Source organism: Pelecanus crispus, chromosome 5, assembly GCF_030463565.1.
Source record: "Pelecanus crispus isolate bPelCri1 chromosome 5, bPelCri1.pri, whole genome shotgun sequence".
In the NCBI taxonomy this organism is placed as follows: Eukaryota; Metazoa; Chordata; class Aves; order Pelecaniformes; family Pelecanidae; genus Pelecanus; species Pelecanus crispus.
The window spans coordinates 19,312,451-19,337,798 of record NC_134647.1 but is presented as its reverse complement, the minus strand read 5'-3'; the positions used below and the strand labels follow the sequence as shown (position 1 = coordinate 19,337,798).

The 25,348-nt window shown below is 43.1% G+C and overlaps 1 protein-coding gene across 1 annotated transcript in view; it reads right to left on the bottom strand.

The window, feature by feature from the left end:
• LOC104032025 (unconventional myosin-X) overlaps positions 1 to 25,348 on the bottom strand; it is an 87,172-nt gene that overhangs the window by 10,230 nt on the left and 51,594 nt on the right. Inside the window, exons 22-32 of the mRNA XM_075710411.1 lie at positions 22,322 to 22,428; positions 17,682 to 17,987; positions 13,512 to 13,551; positions 11,195 to 11,986; positions 8,947 to 9,070; positions 8,202 to 8,445; positions 7,276 to 7,371; positions 5,533 to 5,626; positions 4,836 to 4,891; positions 3,009 to 3,151; positions 1,036 to 1,230 (exon numbers count right to left, since the gene is read on the bottom strand). Of these exons, the coding sequence (XP_075566526.1) occupies positions 1,036 to 1,230; positions 3,009 to 3,151; positions 4,836 to 4,891; positions 5,533 to 5,626; positions 7,276 to 7,371; positions 8,202 to 8,445; positions 8,947 to 9,070; positions 11,195 to 11,986; positions 13,512 to 13,551; positions 17,682 to 17,987; positions 22,322 to 22,428 (2,197 nt within the window). The remainder of the gene's footprint in view (positions 1 to 1,035; positions 1,231 to 3,008; positions 3,152 to 4,835; positions 4,892 to 5,532; positions 5,627 to 7,275; positions 7,372 to 8,201; positions 8,446 to 8,946; positions 9,071 to 11,194; positions 11,987 to 13,511; positions 13,552 to 17,681; positions 17,988 to 22,321; positions 22,429 to 25,348) is intronic.

Here is a 25,348-nt window from a genome sequence, read left to right as displayed (position 1 = left end):
ATACAAGTATCTCACAGTGTAACACGAATACTTCCCTGCTGACCAGGCAGCTCACTTTCACAGACAGTGTTTGGGCTACACTGTGCTATTAATCACTCAGAAAATGACCACTCTACACACAGCACCTGGTCAGGTTGCCAAATCAATTCTCGTAATTTTTAAAAATAATATGTTTGACATAAACTGAGAGAACAGGTCAGAGTGATGACAATTCACTCTGCTAAAGGCAGCCCTAGACATCTGTTGAGACGAAAAACGTGGGCAATTTATTGCGATTGAGCAGAATAAATTTCCTCTCATCTCACTTTACTACATGCTTCCAGCTTCCAGGCCTTTTTAAAAATATCCCAAGTGACTCCAGTATTCAAATGTCCAGTATTTCAAATGTTGTTCTAAGCTTCACCTTCTTTATCAATGGGATTCACCCCTTGCCTCATAATCCCAGTTCCATCCCAAACTCATTAGGCAAGCAATGGAGGATCATGCCAGATCCTGCCTTCCCAGAACTGTGTCACGCTGTACAGAAAGCAAATGTAGGCCCTTGTCATCTTTTGGTTCTAACAAGTTGAGTGATGCTACAGAAAAGACTTACAGTGTATGCCATTGCTGTTATTTAGGAGATTAACACTGACCCCAGAGACAAGTGTAGGTCATGCTACAAAGTGACAGTTATTTATGGAGATGTACTGATAATTACAGTGTTAATTGTTATTGACATTTCAACTCTAAGAACTCATACCCCTTTCCCAAATTTGGGAAACACTTAGATAAACAGTGACACTACTCAGTGAAAAAAACACCAGCACTGTGTGTCTCTGTCAGGTGTGAGGGAATTAGCGTCACTTGCACACTACCCTGGCCCTTTGCAAGTCTCCTGCGGTTTCTGTGGGGAAAGATGTTTGCAGCCAGACACAGATCCTCAGATAACATCAAGACTACCTCTCAACATGACACACCACTACATTCCTGCACTGTCCCCTCTTCAGGAAACTCCATGCATGGAAAGTCTGCTCATTACTGCTTTCTTCCTCTTACCTGTGTCTTTGAAGACCCTCTCATCAGGCTGCACTACAGAGCAGAGGCTATTGAGCACAAGTGTGCCAAGCTTGGCAGCTGTGCGCTCAGATGACTTGTAGTAATCGAGGGCAGTGTTTGTCAGAACAAACCAGCGTTTCTTCATCTTCAGAGAGGACATCTTGTTGCTGCTCTGAACCTCCTTATGAAGCCAGCCTAGCACAGAACACAAACATGTCAATGGTTGTCTTTCACCACCGCAGCAATCCTGTCTCTCGCCTGGCAGCTCTCTAACTCTGGGACCAGAACTCCACCTCTCTGCAAAAGGCTCATGCTGGGACCTACCAGCTCTGCTTTACTAGCTATAGCAGTATCCTGCATAGTCACTGTAAGATTAGCCCAAAATTTTCCACAGAGCTGTTCCATCCTTCAGCCCTATATATTTTTTTATCAGTGATCTCTGGTTTAGTTTGCGTCACCATGAGGGCATCCTCTATTCAGGATGCTTCCCTCACAAGTCACCAACATCTGAATAAATAATTTACAATTCACTCTTCCAAAGAGATGCCAAATGCCTATCCAAACCTCGATGGAAGAGGTTTGGTGATAGATATTTTCTAGTAGAAAGATCCATAAGTATTACATGCATCTCTTCCTCCTATGGTCAGGAAAAATAATTTCTCTCTCATTTTAGATTCCTCACAAAAGAAAAAAAAAAAGAAAAAAAGAAAAGAAAATTCAATACTATAAAAGAAAAAATGACAGCATTGCTAAAACTGTCAAAAAGACAACTTTCTATTCAGAGCTGTAAGAAGCAATGTCCACCCACAAGGCAAAAAGTTCAAAGAATGTGGGACTGAGCCCAGAGGTTCTATATAAAGAAAAGATAAAGAGACAGACCTTCCTGAATATATGCCTTTGTGGCTACACCACTGTCACACAGATATCTGACTGTGAAATGCAGAGCAGAGCATACACTGAGTTTGCAAAGGAGCATTCCTTTTTTTCTTTAACTAATGAACAACGTGAGATAAAAAGAACTGTTGCCTTGCAATTAAGTATTTTGAATTTAAGCTACTCAAACTGTTGTCTGATAATATGCTTTATATCACTCAATCTCCTTGAAATGTTTAAGACTAAGATGGAAGGCTTATGTGACTTTTTGGTGACCCTTTTCTTCCTGTCCTCCTGCCCTGCCATGACCACTCTCAGACCTCTATTCCCTCATAGATACTTTCTGGAAGATGTAAGGCAATTTGCACATGCACTTGCTTTCCACAGATTGGATCAGGAGTGCCTTCGTACATTTAAGACCATGTGATGAGCTGAAAGTACTAAGGAAATTTAAAAATATTTGAGACAAATGGGGGAATATTTTGTAATATGTGCGTGATCATTACTCATGCATCAGCTCCTCCATCTCCAACTAAGCTCTAACTATAGACATAATTTAAATCTTTTGCTCAGCCTCAGAGAATTATTCTCACCTCACTATGTCTACCAGAACCAGGTTAGTTTGTTTAGCTGAGGACAGCAGCAATCCCACAAAGATCCCTCTCCCTCGCTCTCTACATGACAGGTGTCAGAAGGAACAGGGCTTTCTGAAAACAAAAGCTGCAGTGTCACATTATAGTCAGTCTAAGCCAGCTGCTCCTAAACAGCAGCTATGCTCCCTCCTATTCCCTGACAGCATTTGTTGGACATGTTGAAATAGGCTATGGAACTAACATCAGAAAACTAAACATATAAAAAAGTACTTATTTTTTTCCAGCTTTAGCTTTCTGAATCCACCTGACAGAGAATCAGATAAGAGCCAGTGCCAGCACGACACAGGATGCATCAAGCAGCGGACAGGAAGGTGAGGGGGGGCAGAGAATGATTGTTTTGGGGAAGCAGCTAAACCCTAGACTGGATTAGCTACAATCAAACCTCCCCCTCACATTATAAATGGAAGATGAGTTTCACATGTTGTAATTGCATGCATTTCCTTTTACCTCTCACAAGGAATTCCTGGCCATCAACCTTAGATTCGCCTTTTGGTTTCTGCAGCAGGGAGATCCAGTGATGCATCTCCTCGGGAGTGTCGCTGTTGCAGTGAATCACTCGATTTGCTGTGATGATCACAAAAGAATTTGGTCTGCCAGAAAATAAAAGCATTAAAATTGGCTGTAACCATACCAATATCTCAACTCACAGCATGCCCAAAGCCATGTCCTCTACCTTCCCATAAACAATGCAGAAAAGATTATCTGAATACAAACTACAGGGAAGTGTAGAAACACTTAAGAGCATCTCCTGTGCAGCTGGTCTGCAAACTGATGAATGCAGAGACCTGATAAATGGAATTAAACATCTTTCAGAAGCTATTTCCAAAGACTAGAAAACATTAATTAGCTAATGACCAGCTGTAAAATGTCCTGGGTTCATAAGCAAAGGACTTTGTTCTCCCTTCTGACTGGACTGAGCTAGTGCTAGTACCACTGGGCTGAGCTAGTACAGCCATTCTCCTTGTACTTATTAAAACCAGTGATGCAGTAGCAAACGCAGGTCCCAGCAGGGTCAGCTAAAATGGGTTTGAGATTGGTTTTAAAAACAATGAGCTGAGCCTGACAAAACAGAGGACAAATTGTTATGTTGCTCCTAGATGAATTTGCCCTTCTCTTGCAACAGAAATGTGTCCTACCAAAAGAATATTCACAATTCCGCACAGAATTGATGCTTTACAGGAAAATGGAAAAAATAAAAATATGACCAGTTCCAAGAGGATAGACTCAGAAAGCTTTGAAAGCAAACACGGATTTCTATGAGAAAACAGAAACATTGAAAAGCAGAATGCAAGTATGAAGCAAAAGGTAAAAGGTGCAAATCAAGCCACTGCATAAACCTATGGAATATAAAAATAAGCTGCATAAAAACCTTGGTTGAAAAATAAGCATTCTCTTCAGAATTTGTTTAATCTTGATTCAAACATTGGTACTCTAGAAGAGTCTATCTCAGCAGATGCATGAACAAATTTTGACTCTTCAGCTTACTATTTGTGCCTAGGTTTTTACTGGGACGCAGATTAACTATGAGGAGTCCAGGCTGAGAACTCGCTAAAATATTTTGATCAACGAAACCTTCGTTTGCTACCAAGATATGCATTTGCCAAACTAGTAACCCCGAAGTCCTGGCAACCTGTGTGAGAAAAAAACAGACCACAGAGGTAAATAACTTAATAGCTAACATTTTACTTCAGCACTGTAGTAAGAAGCTTTGCCCTGGCTGAACCTGTTAGCACTGTAGGAAATAATTAAATGTTAACGTAAAGTGATATGAAATGTCCCATAATCTCTTCTCTGAAACTAACCAATCTGTGAACTAAAGGTCTGTGCTCTGTTGCATTGCAAAGATTTCAAGAAGAGTACAGACTTTTAAATTCATCCATTATTCTTCCACAATGGTTTTTTTTCCCTAAATTTACAAGACCAATTTGAAATTACACTGTTGAAAAACTGGAAGTGCTGCTTTTGCTGGACATTTTTATTCAGTGTTCATAATAGTTAAGACTGTAATTTCTTGACATTGAGATTATGCTGTTCCCACTTTTATGATGGAACAGAGTATCTAAACTTTCACTCAAAGAAAACACACTGGTGAACTTCATGGCTGGTGAAGTGACATAGCTTGAAACAACCTGAAGACTTAAGCTGAGTTGATTTGTTTGGAGATAAATTCTTATGAGTTTAAACAAATGCAAACCCCAACCAGAACCTGCACCTACCCACAAAAATAGGTCAGAGAGTTTACAATCTAAGAGATGGTGAGATTGCTGTACCTACCTATCAGGATTGTCTGAGGCACAGACAGAGTCAATAAGCCCAACATCCAGGGTTCCCTGTACAGTGAGAGAGATACAGATAACAGGAATTGCTTGCATCTTAAATTACAGACATTCTCCTTCGTGAACAGGATTGGAACGGAAAACATTCTTCTGAATTCCAATAGCTTGAGTAGAAATGAACATATGAGAAAAACACAAGTGAGTCATCTCTGCTCCCTAAACAGCATGAGAAGATGTGCAAGGGTTCCACAGGACTGGAGAAAAAAGAGCTACGAATTTCCAGAGATCATTATGAAGGTCTAAAATAACCTCTGCCTCCACATCTCAGTACTAGCAAAACACATAAATACCCTATTCTTCCCAACTGCGTGTCTTCTGTCTGGAATAACTGTGACCCAGACTAGTCCCATAATCCCATCCAAAGACATTTTGTCTGCATGAGTCAACCCCCCTCTCCCCTCCAAAGCAAAGAGAAGGGCCATTGGTGATCAAGCTGAGCCACCCACCACAACGACTATGTTCCCCACTGCTTACCCTCTTTTCTATCAGCTTTGCTGTTACACTTTATAATCATCATCCAACTTTCTTATACTGCTCATGAACTACAGTACTGCAAGTGCTGGAGAAACATGCACAAAATAGTTAAACACAGATGGCTCTAAGCATGCCCACAGACTGGTTGCACAGTAACTTACCACAGCATTCTTTGGATTGGCCTGTTCATCTTGCATTTCCCTCAGCTGCTGCACTGTAGCGCTGTGTACTCGGCTCAGGACATTAAACCAACCACTGGCAATCAAAATAGACTCAAAGTTAAGATTTGGGTAGTGAAGCTAGCTCTAGAATATGATCAAGGAACCTGGAAAGCTGCCTGTGGGAAAATTTCTTCATTCACAATTTCCTGAGGACTATGCTACAAAATATCTCTTGGGCTGATCATACCAGAATCTAATGTCTTCCTTCCTCCTTATTTATCCATGAAAATTCTGTGCATGTTCTCCAACCCACTGACAGCTGCTCCCGCAAAATCCAGTTTTCTACTTGCTATTCAAGGAACTGTAAGCAGGCAGTGGCCTCACCAGGGAGCATGTGTCAGCAGACTGAGAAAAGCATACAGCAGTTGTAAAGACTGGGTCAGCTGGGAATCTTCCTGGACTAGAGTCCTAGAGACGCCTGGAAGGCTTCTTAACTAGTCTCTCTCTGATCTGCTCATAAACTTGAAAGTCATATGGTTGTCATGTTTTTTTTAATAAGTTAATTTGGAGTTATTGGTCTGTGAAAGGGCTTCTCGTTACAGACATATCTGGAGGCTAATCTCTGTTGCAGAACAAGCAGATTCTTATCTGCAGCTTCCAGTGAGATCAGCAAACATCTAGACTTCATGAAGGATTCTCAAATTGGATACTCTACAACATCTCCTAATCTGCCCTTTGCTAGTGCAAGTGTTGGTGCTTTCTTCTCCCTTAGAACAGAGACTGATATGGCATTGACAGAGGCCACATTTGGTTTACATTTGCCCTAGCAATTCTGGAATGTTATCTTAGGGCCTGCCTATTCCAGTTGGTGGAAGTTCTGGGTTAGGAAGTTACAGTTTCTTCAGCCACTGCCCTTTGACTTTGCCTGTTTCTTGGTCACGTGGCTGTTCTTTAGGCTACGTCTGTTAATTTATTTGTGTCCAAGCACTCTCGAAGAGTTCCTCTACCTACACCCAAATGAAATAACAACAGACCCTAAATAACTTCACAGGATCAGATTAAAGTAGATCAGAGAAACAGTTACACTGGCTGGCCTGAGAAAGTAGAAGCCTTGGTAAGAGTGGGAAAAGTGGGATGAGCATCTAGGGACAGTAACCTCTTAACTTGGCTTTGCATAGCCAGAACAGGTTGTCCAACCTGCCCTTAAACAACCGATTCCCACTGCCTGGCCAGGACAGCAAGAAGGAAGGACATGAGTCATTTGTTTGCTTTGCACTGGGAAGATTTTATCAGATGACACTACAGTCTCTGATAAGCTGCAGCCTTTTCTATGTCTCCTGGATAAAACCCAGCTGCTCTCGCAATCATTTACAGACAACATGAATAGACTTTTTGTTTGATTCAAGATTGCATTTAATAAATAAATCAGCTATTAGATGTTCCCGTTTATATCAAGGTTTTGTGTGTCTTCTGAAGTAACCCTTGAATTCAGCATGCTCACAGCCACATAAGAAGGTGGCAGTCCTGTGACTGACCGATAGGCTGAACCACCATCTTGGTAGCTGCAACAGGGAGTCCCCAAAGCATGTGTGGTACCTCCCAGTAAGCACAAAATGACACTCTGGAGTGAATCCCCTCTTTTCTCCAGCAAAAGGGAATTGATTATATTTCCCAGGCTCTCCCGTGAGCAGTTGGATCAGACCTGCACTGAATGAACAAACCTAACAAAACTCCCTCTTATACCTGGCATCTTCTGGTGACTCTGCAACAATGTGATAAACTCTGTCTTCCGTCACAATGTCCAAGGCATTCTCCTTTTCATGAATGTCCACAATCTCCCTGGAACACAGCAAATCACAAGAGCCAAAACTGAAAACCTTTCACAAGCATAAATTCCACCTGGCCAATGTTTTTCACATCGTACCATTCACCATACAAAAGGGAAATTACTGGTTCAGATGGCTTGTAACTCCGACAGAAATACAAAATTCCTCTAATACACATTAAGACTTTTAGGGTTCCCTTAAAAAGATTTGTACAGTGAATCTACTACAAAAGCAAAGCTTTAAGGTGTTAAATGGATTTTCTTCAAGACACCAGCAGACTAGATGGAAGAAGAGATAACAGGGAAGTTTATATCGAGGGCTGTTTACAAAGTGGGGTGTGCCGCTCTTTTTGGCACTTTACAGGCCCACATGATGCTAATCGGTGACTAGTCTCTCCTTTCTTACAGCAGGAGCTAAGGAATTGGCTATGGCAGCAGAAAGAGCATTCAGGGCTCAGGAAAAGGCATAGTACATGCTGCCAAGTTCAAATCCCGCTGTGAGCTTCATACCACCTCTGTGAAATGCCTGGAGAAGCCAGGAAACAGATGGAGTCAGGGTAGGGGAGAATGCACAGGGTATGTACTTAATTAGCCCCTCCTGGTCTGGCTCCATCGATGGCTTGGAAAGAGCTTCTGCCGGATTATGAAATGCAAGACTGGAAAAAGAACTATCAACTAATTCCAGACTCCCTCCAGAGTAAAACTACAAGCTCTAATTGTCTTTTCCTTCCCTTATGTTTCTGATTCTCCTAGCCCTATGGGAGACATGTAGACCAATAAACTGGCGTCATTATTGATTTAGAGAGTAAATACTAGGGATCAAAAGGATTTATTCTTCACTCACTTTGCCCTTCTGATATCAATTGTCCCCTTCAGCTTTTCCTCACTATCATTCTCAAAGTACATCAGCTTGGATTCTCGAAGCACAAACCAACGGCGTTTCCAGTTGCGTCGTGAAAGTGTTGACATGCCTCCACCTTTTTTATAGAGCCAGCCTGACTTCAGTGCCTCTTGCTTGGTGCGGAACCACATGAAGGCCTCATTCTTCAGAACACACCAGCGCCGCCTCCATGGGTTCATGAGACCTCCTGCAAAGTGAGGAAGCAAGATATCATCAGACTTGCAACAAGGGCCATGTTTTCATTCTGATCCTGCTTCATGGGCACTTAGTTGCCACTTCAGTTCCTAACATGAAACAGAAGAGCTGAGGGAGAGAAACAAGGTTATGTTTAAGTTTGGACAGAGGAAAAACAGAACAAACTAGTGAAATGAACAGAAAATACAGAAATATATGCACTACTCAAATATTTCTGTATTGTCTTCAGTTTCGTAGCTCAGAAAGAGTCATCTAAGCCCATACCAAGTGGGCACAACTAGGTCTCATGGCAAAGATATCCAGTCTAATTCCCTGACATCCACCTCCTAGCTCTTCTGTTTTATTTGCTTGTTTTAAATAAAAGAAGAAGAAGAAAAAAAAGAGAGTAAATAGAGAACTAAGAGCAGATGAAGATAATGATTCTGGAGAAAGAGAAGAGGGAAGTGGGTTTCCTGGATTCCATCCTTCCATGGTGTTGGCTCAAGCCTCTTACCCTTCATGTAGAGATAGCTGTGAAAATAGGGTGGTCCTGAGCCATTGAAGATCGTGACTCGTCCATTACAAAACTCTTCATCTGTATCAATGTAAACATCCACTTCTTCTTCACTGTCCAGAAACTAAAAAGAAAAGAAGAAATACAGGCTACTTCGGTTCTCCTGGTCACAGGATAACTGGAGCAAAGTAACAAGGCTAGAGAAGTCACATGTCCAGAAATTGCAAACCTACACATACTCCTTTTACAAAAAAAGCAACACAGTGAAACTAGAGGCTTGACAGCTTACCCATTAATGCCTAAAGCAAGAGTCTCCAGAGCGCAGAATTTTCATACCAGAAAGGAGAGTGACATTCAGCACTGGACATGCCTAGAAAACTCCAGCTACCTGCAGTAACAAACCTTCATGGTTCAAGGCAGAGACCACAGTCCAAAATCTGATTTAATGGGATTAAGAGAGAATTTTTCATTTCTGAGGATTTTTCTGATTTTTTTGGCAGACATGCCAAGGTACTGGACAAGATGGAGCACTAATCTAACCCCAGAAAGGAAAGGCCTTGGTTTGGGTTGATTAGGAAAAAAATGCACATTCCAGGATAACTGAACCCTAAAATCAAAGATCTAAATTACTGAAATAGTACAGTATTTACTCATCCCTGTTATCCAACCAGATAATGGCCCTCAGCCATAAGAAAGTACTTCACACATGAAATCCCGAATTACCCTATCACTTCCTTTACCTTAAATACAACTTCCTTTGATCGGCTTCATTAATTTAACACTAATGAAGGCAGCTCCTTAGACCTTTTCCTTCCTCAGATGCATGTTGCTTCTTTTCATTTTTCCCTTTTGTCCTCTCTCTGTGACCCCTTTGAGCTCCTCTTTTGTCTTATTCCCATTCCACTCATTCATTCTTCCTCTCTTGCCATTAAGTTTCAAAAAGCAGGTACTCTTGGATCAGCAGCTACCGATGGGATCCTAATCCAGCTGCAGTTCTCTCTTCCTGTGGCGCATGCCATGACATAGTATCAACCGGATTTTTCATGAGTCTTCCTCACTGAGGAGCCCAATAAAATCCTCCATTTCTATTTACATTTTAAGAAGAATGGTAGAAATTGGCCTAGGCTGTGACAGAATGATTCATGACTTGAAGATTATCTGACAGTGATCTGTGAGTACGTGCCAACAGAGAATGTACCTTTACTCAAGCAGATCACATCATAAAAATCTCTGATGGCTGGCAGATGACATTAGGGAAATGCAAACAGGAAAAATCATGCAACTTTTTTAGAAGGGTCACAATCTGCCATTGGAAAAAAATAACAAAGGAAGTAAATTGAATTCCTTAAAAAAAAAAACCTCACACCTCAATAATTTTCTAAAAGATATTTTTTAGTTCTAGTTTTAGTTCAAGTCTCTATTCTCAGGGACATCATTTATCTGAAGTATTTTTATGGCTGTCATTGGTTTCACACCTGAACTCCCCACAATCTTATGTGGGCTTATCTGACATCCTGTTCTGTAAGAGGATTTATCATTGCATTATTAAGCAACTGGCCTCAGGGCACTCAGGAAGTCCAGAGCCTAGTGTGGGATCTCAGCTGAGATGCTTCAAGTGCGAGGCTAATAGCCCAGCTTTACTACCCTGTCATTGTCCCTGCGATAGGAATGAAAAGGTTCAGTGGTCTTGGTTGTGTGCACCAGCACCCAGCCTGGATCAGCACAGTAATTTCTTCAAGCGTTAGAATAGCTTAACTCGTACACGGTGGCTGAAAATAAACCCTCAACTCTGAACAGTAACAGGACTAGAACAAGAGAAATTTTAGTGATGGACAAAAAATCAAACCCCAGCCCTTCCCATTTCCTCTTGTGATTGTCCACTAGAAGCTCAGGCTACTTCTGTGAAATGTCTCTAAGGTAGAACATATACCTACAAGGTACTGGTTGCCTGCTTTCAACCTTCCTAAAGGGTGTTATGTTAATATATGGTGATGGAAACAATCTAAAATAGCCTAGGTACATATGTGATAGCTTGTGTACCAGTTAACACTGGACAGTCATAAGCCCTCTGGCCTTCAGCCTATCTATGACTCTTCCCTTTTTTTCCAAGCTGATCACTGATGTAAGAGAGAGTTATATATTAGTAACAATACCCAGAGCAAGCAGGCATACAGTAAGAAGGCAAGGACGTTATAAATATCAACAAAGTCATACTAATGCCTGGAAAGGTGAAGGGCGGGATTCTTACCGAGTCCAGGCTGCCACGGTTAGAGTCCAGGCTGGTACCATGGGAGTGTCTCAGACCTTCTTCACCGTTGAGGGGCTCAGCTGAGGCACTACCTGCATCTCCACAGCCATCAAACTCCTCATGGTCATAGTCAGACTCCACATCCGGGGGGGAAGTGTAAATCGGCTCTCCCACCTCTCCACTGTTACTCCTCTGCATATCTGAGACAGTTCTGTAAATGCTTTCTGCTGGGTCAGATAGGGCCCTCTGCTCCTTGGGGCTGGTGGTTCTTTCCACAGGTTGTCCTGGAGCAGGGACAACCTCTCCCACTTCCCTTTGGAGATGTGAAAGGCTTGTGTCCACACCTTCCTCTGAGTAGTTATCGCTGTTTCTTGTGCCATGCTGATTCGAGACCACCAAACTGGAAGTTGGCTGTCCTTCATCATCGGCATGAAAACCCTCATCCACTTCTTCTTCAGCTAGTGGTGCCACCAGGCTACAGTCAATGTTGAGTGTCCCCTCACTAGAAAGTGAGCGCTCTAAGTTCTGCACACTTTCATCCAGATTGCCAAAATCCAGCAGCTCCAAGAATTCCTGGGCAACCCTAGATGCCTCCTTTTCCAGCCTCTGGATCTCTTCCTCTCGCTGCCGATTGATTTCATTCCTGGTGTTTTCACAGATGATAGACATGTGATCCTCTTTCTGTTGCTGCAACTTCTCAATCTCCTTCTCCAGTCTTAAGATCTCCTCCATCTGACGTCTCTCTTCTTCTTGCAGGGGAATATCTACCTCCTCAGTCTTCACTGCTTCCACCTTAAAGAATTTATAATAGAGTTAAAGCAGTTTCTTCAACCTGTATGCATTCCTTGCCTGGACCTTTCATTCTTCCTACCTCCTGTACTTGCCTTGTACTTCCCATCTGCAAAAAGATGACTCTAAGCATCCTCTCTTTTTCTGATTGGCATCTGCAATCATCCATGGCATAAAAGCTAAAGGTACAACTATGCGATCTTCAGGTACCTCCTTTTTTCCAGCAGCCTACCTCCTTTCTGAATCATACAAAGTAGCTCACTGGGATCAGTGAATTTTTAGAAGAGCCTCTCCATCTGCTGCTCATGTTACAGCCCTTTGTACACTACAATTTGGATAAAGGCGTCCTGGAAGTCCATCCTCTCTTTTAGAACTATCTCACATACATACATACATATAGGAGAAAGCAACTATATACAAATACATATATGCATAGCCTGCTTAAGAGCCGGAGATTTCCCAGAAATTCATTAAAACATTTGGGGATTTCGTTGCTTCCTGAGTTGGGGGTCTGACCATCAGAATCTAGGTCTGGAAGGGATATTTGCAATGAAGCAGGACTGTATCCACTCCAACCCCAGCCCAGGATTTCTTGGCATTCTTTAGCATCACTGAATGGACTGTGGCAAGACTCTGTCTTCCTCTATTCTCCACACTGAAGTAACAGGAAATTTCTAGCAAATACACAATAATTAGAAGACAGAAGATACTGGTAACTTTCATTGACGTTTAGCTGTAAGATAAAGCCACCCTCCCCTCCACAGAGGATGTTGAAAACATACACACATAAGAAAAAGCAAAAATAAATTCCAAAAGGGTTTAATGTACTTCCTGATTGGAGTATGACAATGCAGCCAATGAATTTGCCCATTTAAGCCACAATCCTTGTTTTCTTTACAGTTACCCTGTTGCTTGTTCTCTACTTGACTCTGACTTGTGGACAAATGCATTTTTATACTCTAATCTGTCGTCTCTCCTGAACAGAGCTGGCCTGAAACCGGGGAACAAGTGGTTTGGGAAAAGAAATAAGAAGATACACAGCTGTTTTCACAAACCTCAGGGTAGGTGGTCTGCTCTTTGATATAAGTACCAACAAACAATTAGATCAGTTACAAGGGGTTTATTTTAGCCATGGTAGCAGCCTTCTGCACTCTTATTTCTGTTGTTACAGGCAACAATCCAGCAAAACAGACTGTATCACAGAGTAGCACATCACAAGGTCATGTAATAAGTTCAAGCAGCAGAGATAAAAAAAGGATGCTGCATGTTCAATACAGAAATTTTCAAATAGGAACTATGCAAGCTGGTACATGAGCCTTTGGAAAAAAAAAAAGCCCACAACACCTTGTTAACTCTATGCACCTCTGCCAAAGGCAAACACCTGCAGGTTTTGAGTGAACAAAGCCCATTTTTTAAATAGTGTTGCCACAATACCAGTATTCGCTCCAGGCGAAGTGTAGGCAATGAAGGCCCCTTCACAGATACTCCGTCCGAGAAGACATATGAAAAGAATAACTGTTAAACTTACCTGAGCCACCTGGAGTAGTGCATTCAGTTCCTCCTTTTCTCTGTTAAAAAACAAGACATGATAATCAGAGACAGACCCAGTTCTCCTACATGAGGCTTTTAGAATTACATGGACACATCATCCCTCCATGGATAAGGTTAAAATAAGGTACCTGTTCTAAGACTGATTTAAAAGCTTTTGTAATTTAGTAAAAATCCAATTCTCTGTGGTTGGCATGACCTTTGTGGATACAAGAGATTTTCCCCACACACTTAACTTTCAGATCAATCAGGAAATTGGATTAGTTGGAACGCACTAGAAATGACATTGGAAACAGTGACAGAAAGGCAGATCAGTTAGACTCATGATAAATGTAAACAGAATCTTCTGAAGCACTTTACATCCATGGATATTAAATTAGGTTGTACATGCATAACTTACAGATATCAGGAAACTGTGCTTTGTTTTTTTTTAAAAAGAGAACAGAATTAATGCAATACCAGCACTGAATTTGTGTTTTGTTTTGCTTTTACCATATTAAAGCCCCCCAAAAGTTATCAAATTTTTGTACTTTGTTAAATAACTAAGCTGAGGACTTTCAATTCTGAAGACCTGGGTACTCCAACTTGCATAACTTCTCAGTGGCATGCAAAACCTAGTTTACTAGTAAAGGCTGTAAGAGTCAGAGTTTGTTAGTAAACACGAGTAGAGGAAAAAAAACTATCCCATGGTGCTGTATCTCCACTCAGATCAAAAAGGTTGTACTCCAAGGGAAAGCTGTCACTACGGCCAGTTTCTCCATAGCGAGGATGCTACAAACAACTGAACCACAGACAAATGCCAGGATCAGGCATAGGGAGAAGGGATAGGACGTGGCTGGATGGAAGAGCCTGCCTGTAGCAACCACTGTGCAGCTAAATTCAGACTGGCAGTGGTAACTTTCAAATCTATGATTCAACCTCAAGCAGAACAGGAGGGCAACAATATTTATTTCCCAGGCCCTGCAGCTTTTCCCAGCCAAATTCTAAATTGCAGTTCCAAGTCACAAAGTCCTTAAAGTTCTCTCTTGCTCACTCTCTCGCTCGCTCAAAAAAAATTCCAGGAAATGTTTATAAATGAAAGCTGACATAAGCAAGATCCAGATGGTTCCAACTCTACTGAAAGATCTCTAACAGTAGTCATGAGTTAAACAACTGCCTTAAATGATATAAGGGTTCAAGAAGCAGAGACATTTTAAAACAAATCAGGAATACCACCTACAATCTACACGCTAATTCCTGCAACTGTTCCTCACATTTTTTAGACCTCTGATATTTCTTGCTGCTTTCCATGAATCTCCAACTGATCCACACTCTTCCTGAAACGTGATACCCAAAACTAGGGACAGCACTCCAACTGAAGCCTTACCAGTGCTAAGCAGAACGGAAGAATCACCCCACATCTTACAGAAACAATTTTGTTTATAGACAGCATTTGCTTTCTCGTCTCACACAGCAAGACACTGGTGACTAATACTCAACTTAGCCTCCAGACCTTCTTCCTGCTGTTGAAGCAGGCATTCCTCCTTCTCTCTCTGTGCATTTGATTATTCCTAACTGTAGATCTGTATATGCCTGTATTGAATGTTATCCTATGTTTTTCAGACCATTTCTTTAATGTGCCAGAATTATTGGAATTGTAATCCTGTCTAGCTATATATTTACAGCCCTTCACCAGATGGTTTTATCTGCAAATTTAATAAGGATACTCATATTTCCTCATCCAACTTCTTATTAAAACATTGCACTAGTATCATATCCAGTACAGACCATGGAAGAATCTCATTCAAGAGTTCTGTCCTATTTAACAAAAAACTACTATTGCTTACTAATTCAAATGCAGTAATACAATGCAGTAAAACCATAAATCCCAGGTGTTTCCCAGGTTTTTTCCAAACCACATTCCTTATAGTGTCCTAGAGCATTGTCATAACATGTCAAAGCCCTTGCCTACCCTCTACCTACCCAAAGTCAAGTTGCCCACCCTCTATGGCTTCTCCCTATGCACAAGGCATGTCATAAGCTATCACAGAAGGAAACGGGTAATTTTAATGCTGTTTGTTCTTCAGAAATCCACACTGGCTCTTAACTCCTTTATCAAGCATTTACAACTGTTGGATCGTTTCAGTATCTTCCTGAAATGGAGGTTAGGCTGACTGGTCCACAATTCCCTCATTTTTCCTTTTCCCATTTTAAAAGGGGGCCATTATGTTTGGAATTTTCTAGTTTTATGGAAACTCCATGGCTATCCACAAAGGAGGAGAAAGAAAATAGCTACTGATTCAAACTGCTTCAGCCAGTTCTCGAAGAACCCAGACATTAATTTCACTAAGTCTGGATGACTTCTTTGTAATCTGATTTATCCGAGCATTCCCTAACCTTTTATTTCCTTGCTAGGTTCTGAATTCTTGCACATTTGTGCTAACTGTATTTAGTGTGCAACAGCTAAGCCTTTTGGGGAAGACAAATAAAAATAGCATCAAATACCTCAGCTTTCTCAACATTATAATTTTTTCTTCCTGTTGAACAGGAGACCAAATTGCTCCATGTCTCCTTTTTACTAACAGTGTATGCACAATAACTGCATGCCAACTTTTAGTTCGTTATGGCTCAGTTTACATCTTAGTCCTTCTCATTTTGTCTCTGCATGTGTGTTGGGTTTTTTTTGCTTGTTCTCAGTAGATTAGCCAATCTGCAATTTCGGTGGACTTCCACCTCATTTTTGAGGTCAAAGGGAAGTTCAGGATTTAGCCAAGTTGGTCTGCTAGTACCTTTTTGGCTACTCACTCTGAATGAAGCCATTTGACATCAACTAGAAAACGAAAGCAAAATGAGCAGTTCACCTGATTCCCAGAAACACTGACACTTCTTTACAATGATACTGGGTTCAACACATCTTTCATGAGCTGGGAACTAGAGGGCAGGGGCAGAAACACACTAGAATGAATAAGCTAAATAGGTCCTTTTATCTGAAACTAGGTAGGGACAAGCTCTACTTAGTACAATGAGGACTTTAGACCTGAAAGAGCATCTGTAGCATCTGACATCTGCAAACAAGTTACTGACACTCTGAACTTGCACAGCTCCATGTTGCTGATGAGGCTGTTGTTGAAAATTGAGACATTGATAAAATAGAGCCTTTAGTGTTGTTCAACGAATTCCTTGACCAAACTGTTCATCACTGGTGTCACTGGCTCCATGTCTTGTCCCAGCAGATACATCACCCTACTGTCTCCAGCGAAACCAAAGGCAATCTCTTCCTTGTGACACGCTTTCTAACCTTAGAATTTTCTGATGCTTGTCACACATCTTGGTCTGCCAAGATCCAACTTCGGGACAAGTACTTAACAAAAGCTTATAAGAAACATAACCAACTATTTATGAAAAACTTAAAATATCACAGGATTATTTGTTCAAACTTATATAATCATCTTGTAGTTGAAGTTTTATGCTTCTTAAAATGAAAGATTATCAAGGATAGGATGCAGGTAACCATGGAGTGAACAGTAAATGATGCATGAGGTGCAGGATTCTCAATAGGTATACTGTCACTGCTCACAGACTGCCTCTTTTTGTCATATTAGCTTTTCCTTTCCCCCCCCAATCTCTCGACACATCTGTATCCCTGATGAGAGATACACAGCAGCAGGAACAGGCAGAGGACGTATTCTCATGAGCGTAAGAACTGCTGTAGCAGCACAGGTGCGCTGCCCATCCTGCTGTCTGACCCAGCTTACTGGACACACCAAGACCCATGAACTCTGGTACCTTCTCACATTGCTAATCCCTCCAGATTTTGCAAGACTACATAAAACTTCCTTTACCATTGCAAAGGCAATGAGAAAATTATGCATCTCTGCCCAATCAGTAAAACTGCCTCCTTTCATGTACATTCCAAAGCAGAAAAAACACTAAATGGAGGTAAAAATACACCAGAATTAGCTTTCCTAAAGGGAGCAGAACACTCTTTTTCTACTCTGCTTTTCTTTTCTGAGCTGCCCACAGTCCACCCCAACTCTGCCCACTGGCTTTGGGACACTGTCTCGTGCAATTACTGTTCTAGTGTTACCATCATACCAGTGCCCCAGACCTGCTTTTACACCTCAGCAGCTTTAGTGCTAGGGAACTATGAGTGCAAGATACCATCTTGTACCTTTCCTTCACCTCTTCCTCTTCCTGTTTCCTCCTACGCTCCTCCTCTTCTTGCCATTGTCTTTCCTCTTCCTCTCTTCTGATCTGTTCTTCCTCTTCTTGCCTCCTTCTCTCCTCCACTTCCTGCTTCCGCCTGAGTTCCTGCTGCAGCAGGTGCTGGTAGAGGCTGCGAGCCAGGCGGCCACGCCAGTGCTTCTGCAGGGTGACTGCAGAGGCCTTCAGTCGCAGCAGGTTCTTCTTCCAGAAGTATGCTCGGTAGTTCTTTTGGATTATAACAACACTGGCTAGCACCTTTTGATACTTCTTCCTAAAAACAGAACCAGACACTTATGCATCACGAAGCAATACATGCTTTGCATTTCCCATGCCCTGGTATATTGACTAATCTTACCACATCCGCAGGAAAATGAATTTGGAAAAATATTGCTCAGAAATTACATGATTTCTGTTCCTCTACTGCCACTACCTGTAAATCATATTCTCCTCACTGTTCTCACTCCTATAGCTACCACTGGTTTGTTTCCGTGGGCACCTACTTTCATGAAGACCCTCAGAGGATTAAGGACGTATATTTGGCATGTGGAAAAAAAGGTCCCCTGGCCCAAAGTCTCCTTGCATTGCACATCACACACATTCACTGTGCAATTAGCATAATCACTCAGTATGGGTTTATTATAACAAAAAAATACAAATGGCCTTACTACTTGAGAACAAAGTCCCATATTGCCCCATCTTTTAAGTGGTCAAAAGCAAATTACTCCAGGAAAAGCAAAAAATGGGGCAAAAAATAGATCTGGTCACATTAATCTCATATGGTTTGGGGGAAACACAGTGATTCTACAATATTGATTGCTGAATGTAACATTGTAACAGGCTCTCATAAACACATATTGCACAACATTTTTCCTTAAACAATAATGATATCAAAAATCAACTTTGCTGTACTTTAAAACCAAAAACCATGGTAAGGCCCCAAAAGGAAAGAATCATCATTCAGTATTTCTGTAGTCTAGTGAAGTTCTAGAAAAGTCAGTTCTTGCCTCTGCATTACAGAATGTTTTTATCAAGGACCTGAAAAAAAAAAGTCACTGTAGAAGTTTGTACATGATACACAAACTGGGCAAATAACAAAAGGGTTACTATTACACAGTAATCTGGATCAATTTGTAAGCTAGATTCAAGCAAACATTAAACGGTTCAAAAGAGCCAAACTTAAGGCCTTCTACTGAAGAACCAAAGGCCAAACACACCTAATGTGGGACTACGTTAGGAAGCAGCAGGTCAAAAAAAAGGATTTAAGGGCCACAGGGATCATCAGGTGAAGACAAACTGCCAATACAATGCTATAGAAAAAAATACTACTGGGATCCTTACACTTACAAGCAGAAATACTGTGTAGAAGGGGACTGCACTGCTACTTTTATCCTGTGTTCAGTCTTACCACCTCCATTTCAAGAACAATGTTAGACCCTCAAGTGATTTCTGAGGAGGCAGGATTGGAACCAGAAATCCTGGCCTATAGAAAGAAAGCGCTTGCTCCATGACCTTAAGAAAGAGAAGGCTAAGGAAAGGCTTGATCCCAGTCAAAGTACCCACATTTTTGGGTGGCATTTCTATTTATCCAACAGGGGACATAACAAGATTTAATGAATCTGAAGGTGAAGTCTATTCAGACTGGAAATAAGCGGACATTTTTTAAAGTAACTGAATATGTTTATAGACACCTTAGTATCTTGCTGTAGGGAAATGGTCATTGGTACTATTAAAATCAAAACGTTCTTTACTCCAAACTAGAATTTGCGGAGGGAAATTCTATGGGGCTGTTACACAGGATCTTGGGCCAGCAGGCTACAGTAATCCTGTGAGGTCTTACAGTCCTAGAAAGCATGCTGGAAATAGCACAGTATTCTCACATATCCTTCCCACAGACCTTCTGCAACCCCCTGAGGAAAAGGCACACCTCAAAATCCCTTTCCTGGCAATCAAACCTCCTTCAAATGGCAACAGGGACCCATGCTGACAGCTTGCCACCGCCCTGCACATCAGATACGTCAGCCTAGTGAAGAAAATCAGGACAGGGATGCTAATAGCAGCAGTGTGCAGAGGTCATGCTCTTTTCCATAAGTATTAAGTCAAAGGGAGGAAGCACAGAGAAAAGAAGAGGAAAGGGAAGAGGTCATAAGAAGTGGGAGGTTTTAGATTAATTGCTCCTGGGCTGCAGTCCCCTCACCCCTGCTCCCTCTGTCCTGCCTGTGCCCTGCACATGGGGTGTGAACAGCTGCACACACGCCCTATGCCAAGGCAGATATAAGTGCATCAAAAAGGGCACTCTGACTTTTACAAAATGCATCTGCCAGAAAACTCTCTCAAGTGCAACATGTGCCAAGCCCTGCCCAGCTACAGGCCGGCTCTGCCTGCTAATCTGCCAGGCTGAAGTGCCCTCTCATTCCTCATGACCACAGCCAAGCTTGCAGACGCTCTTCAGCTGGAATTGCTGCACACAGGCCGTGAATTTCATTCCCGTTTTTCAGCCTTCCACTTGCCCTCTTGCACTGGCCAAAGAAATTCAACCTGCAGCCCGTGCCGAGGAGTTGGGAGACATCCTGACCATATATCACAAGAGAAGGTGGGGTGGCTGCAAGGCCCCAATGCTGCATTTGGAATATAGTTAATTATTCTGTTGATGAGCTGTTGTTAGCAGTTATGCCTCCAAGGACTAGAGAACACAGGGCTATGGAATAATTTCTTACTGTCTTTTCCCCTGAGCAATACAGTCCTGCAGAATCCAGGGACACAGCCAAATTTGTACATGGATCCTGCAAGCCTGGGAACAGTTACACATATTTTAGCTGGTGAAGCTGTTACCTGCAGCTCAGAGTTCCACAGATTAGCTACAAAAAATGGGATCATTTGAATGGGCTTGATTTTGTTGTCACACATTTTAGTGATCAGTCAGAGATACTAGGCTGCAGGGAATGAGAGCAAAGAAAACATTCTCACCCTTCAGACTGGTTCTCCAGGCTCACAGAACAAGTTCACAAAGGGGGAGAAGCCAGTAAAATCCTTCCTGTGGCACACACAGCCTTCTTCGCCAGCCTACTTTGCATGAGACCAAATGAATTTAAATACACTTGTCCTTGCAAGACTAACAGAAATGGTATCAAGCTTAAGGCAGTGCACACTGGTACTCCTGACCTCTGCCCAACTCTGCACAGGCCATTCACCACTTGCCCAGATGAACTCCCTCTTGCTGGACCTCCTCCAATACAGGTGCAGTGCAACTGGAAACTCTTCACAGAAAAGTTTTCCAGTCTCCCTCCCTAGCTCTTTTCTCACTCCCTGCTCTCCTCCCCTGCAAAGTCCAGTTATCTCCAGCTGCTTGTAAGGATTTCCACTCTGGCTGCAGAAGCACAGCTTGTTCTTAAAGATGAGACTCAGAAGAGCAACATGTGGGATGAAGAACTGTGATCTGTGGAGACTGGAGGACCACAAGATTTCTAGCCAAGAGGAACACTAGTGCAACACTGTCTCCATCACAGCCCTGCAGGGCAGCAGCTACCTTCCCAGGAACTCAAGAAAAGCAGTAATCCAGTTTGCCTGCAGTGATGTTTCCCAGAAAAATCAATTTTCCTGTGCTAATCCCTGCCCCTCTCTCCAAATGCTAGTCACAAAGTAAAATAGAGCAGAGGCCCTAACACAAAGAACTTGCAATCTCATGTACAAACAATAGAGCTAGTTCATTTGTCTTCCTAGAGGGAAACAAATAAATGAATAAAAGCCCCTGAGACCAAATGCGTATTTTTCTGATATTCCACATTGGCAAGGCAGGGTACAACCCTTGCACACATATCCCAACGCAAAATGAGCTACCTGGTATAACTAGAGCTCTAAGAAGAGTGCCTGCTGGAACAGCTCTGCTGGCCAGGGATTTCACCTCCTCATACCCCTGACTGACAGGTGTCTGGAGCAGAAACCAGCCAGGAAAGAGCATCTTACTGGGATTAAGTGTGCATGCCACAGCCATTAAGGAGTCAGCTGTTACACTGACTGCGAGGGGCAGAGGAGGGGCGGTTTGTCTGCAGTTGGTTCTCCCAACCCTCCCCTGGTCAGGTGCAAAAGGGAGCGGCAAGAGATTACTGGTGCAAAGCTGGCCAAAAACCAATTCTGAAGAGTTAATTAAAAGGAGAGGGAGATCACGAGGCAAACAGGCAGGGCGAGGACAGAGGGTGAGCAAAGGCAGAGCTGCAAGTGAGGAAGAAGCAATTTGCAGGGGGAGCAGAAAACGGAGTTGATAGGCTAAGGAAAAGGAGGGGACCCAAAGCGTAAGTGGGGCCCAGCCAGGAGAGCCCTGAAGGCAAGGAAAAGGTGTCATCGGAGGCGAGCAATGGGTACAGAGGTCCCTGCAGAAGCCTGCTGAGCAACGCTGAGGGAGGGTGCAAGCGTGCACAGAATTGAAGAAGAGGTGGCAAAGGTTTCAGCAGAACTGATGCCGGCAGGGAGGGCAGATAGATACTGCAGCTCTCCCTTAGAATGCAGGAGGGGAAGAAGGGAGGGATGCGAGGGGACTAGAGAGCAAAGCAGGGGGTGGGGGCAACCCAGGCACGCAAGCACAGGGATGGTGGGGCAGCCCCCAGCACTGACCTTGCCATGTAGCCCAAGACGTGGGCCCGGATGACTATAGCTGCTTTCCTCAACTCCTCTTCCCGATCCTTCTCCAGCTTCTGCTCAAGAGCTTCCTTCAGGAAAACCTGACGCCACGGGGAGGAGTTTCAATAAACACAAAGAGAGGAAAGAAGTCAGTCCCCGGGAGAGCCGGGAGATTTCATCCCCGGGTGACCAGCGCGGAGCGCGCTCCGGGTCCGGGCGCCGCGGACGCTGCTGCCGCTGCTGCCGCTGCTGCCGCCGCTCCCGCGCCAGCCTCGGCGCCTCGCCGCGGGGTGCCCGGACTCGGAGCACCAGGAAAAAGTTTTGCAGCGACCTGAGCCAAACTCTGTGCCCAACCCCCGCCTCCCTCACTCTGTGGTCAAGACTTAAAAGAGAGGGAGGGAGGGAGCAGAGGAAGGAGGGAAAGAGGAGGGAGCAGGAGGAGAGCCTCTGCTTGCGCCTGTGTTTAACTCTTTCCCAGCTGACAGCTTTCCCTGCACAATCCAGTACCTCCCTGCAGCAGGCACTGATACCTACTTGGGTGATTAAATATTTTGCAAAGAAACTCCTCCGCATTTCAAGGAAAGGGAGGAACATTTAGATTTCTAGACTCCAGGAAGCAATCTTAACAGCAATCCTAATAATGGAAGACAATTGAAAGCTAAAAACCCTCACGAGGTGCAGAGCTGATCACACCCCAGTCCACTGGCTCCGGGTGGAAGCTGAAGCCCTCCACCAACCTCCAGAAACTCTGAGGTGGGCATGCTTCCTTGCTGAAAAGGTTCAGCAGTGCAGCATGCATTAGGGGGAACTGAGCCCCAACGGGAGAGGTCTCCAAGTATTATTGATTGCACTTCAGTGTCCAGTATTTTAATTCTCAAGCATCTTCCATCACCTGTATTTCAAATGTCTGCTCAGTGCTAAATGCTTGTGTGAGGGATGACCGTGCTATCTTGGAGACAGAAGGACTGAGATGCAAGCAAGATAAGGGCATGTTTACAGGAATTGGGATGACATATCTGAGCTACTTTAAATCAGCTGGCTTGCATTATGTTAGCACAGAGTTCAGCACAAATTGCTGAAATAAATGCTTTGCTTTTTGAGAAGGACTGCAGCCTGCATGGAGCTCCACGGCGCTGTGGGTACACTGCTAGCAGTACTCAGCCTACATTAAAGTTGGCCAAGGTATGTCCATACAAGCTGCAGTCACAGCAGCAACTGCCATATGGCCATGCTCGTGTGACCTGCTGCCTGACATTGGCTAAAACACTGCCAGGGCCAGCAGCAGAACGGACTATGCTAGGAAAGCGCTGCCCCGCTTGTTAAAGCACTGCCGTGAACACAGGCTGTGAGCTGACGCCCATCAATCTGCAGAAGTACATTAATCAGTAAAAACTCCTTACAAATTTATTGGATCCATGTGGCTATGCCGAGAGGCCAAAGAGATGTCCCGAGATTTGAACATTTAGTCCAGTGTTCTGCACAAACTCTTCCCCTCCCCGCTTACCTGCCCTTATGCCTCTGTATGCCTTCCCTTCCACTACTGCTTTTGGCCTCCTTACTTACTGAGGCTCTTTTTTCGCCTCTGCAATGACCACCACGTACTGAAACCTCTCCCTGAGTCAGTACCCATTGCCAGTGGCCTCCCTGGACTTGAATTTCTCCTCAGGAGCCATTTCCATTGAGATGGCCTTAAGAAGTGAGCTGTTTTGTAATGACTAAGTAACCATGGGTAGACTGAAAAGAAGGTTCATTATCAAGGTACTGCCAACCATGAAGCTGGCATCCTTCCCTGCAAGTTGTACATCCACTCCCTCTGTCAACTCAACAATCTTTTAAAGACTTCTTTGAGGCAGGGATTGCTCTTTCCATTACATTCCAGAACCAAGCAGCAGTCACCCATTTCAAGAATGCAACCAGCAAAACACTGTCTCAGTCCATTATCTTCATCAAATTGCAAAAATATTCAGTCCATCAGTATTTCGCTAGCAAGCATAGACTTTGCTGTGGCAGTAAGGAGGGGGAAGAAAACTAACTTTCAGGCATGTAGAGTTCAACAAGACCCAGCCCTAATCCCATAGGGGTTTTCTATATATGCTCGAGAGTGAGGGGTTAATCTCAAATAACATAACAATATCTAGTTATAAGCTACTGGCATTTTGAGAGGTTTTTTTAGACTCCTGTAGATGACAAGGAAGAGTAAAATGTATTCAAATCCAGAAATATTTTTGATGCCTTGTGGAAATAATTTGGAAGGTGGCCATTTCTTTGTCATAATTCACAGTCACTTTCTGAAAACAGAAGATCTCTTTCATCTGAGGAAGGAATGATTAAACAAAACATACAAGGTTACTTCTATCATATCTGCTCCTATTAGACACTGGCCAAGTTTTAAACCACAGTGCTCCTCACACAACCTCAATGCCTGCATGCACCGTCAGTGCAACAGGGAACATGTTAAGGTTACGTGTAGATCAGCAGACACAAATGTAACTGCGTGTGCACCCATGTGTACATAAGTGGGATCATATGATTCTTGGGGACAACACTGGGAAAGCAGGAAGTGGGGCACTGTGACCTGGATGCCAAACAGTCTACATACAGAAACCTCCTCCTTCAAACAGGCCCTGCAGAAACAGCAGGTTGAAATGTGGAAACGAATGCTTTCAAACAGCAAGGATTACTATGTTAAACAGCCTTAGGAAATCTGTGTTGGGTGTATGGGCAAGCATGGCAGGAGGGCCAGGTGCACTGAGGAAAGAGGCACAAAAGCTGCTGCTCCATCCCAGCACATCCCCAGTGAAGACAAGGGCACCTTAGCACAAGCTCTTCCATCATCACCCTGTTTGTTTGCATCCAAGCCCTCATCTCTGCCATGCCACCAGATAAAACCTGCCTTATATACATTAATATCTCTTATAAACATTAATTTGACAATTGCCAGCACAGCAGCTGCTCTATTCTTAATGAAAAACACAAAGATCATCCTGCCCTTCCTCCCCCATTTCCTTTCCCAAGCTTCAC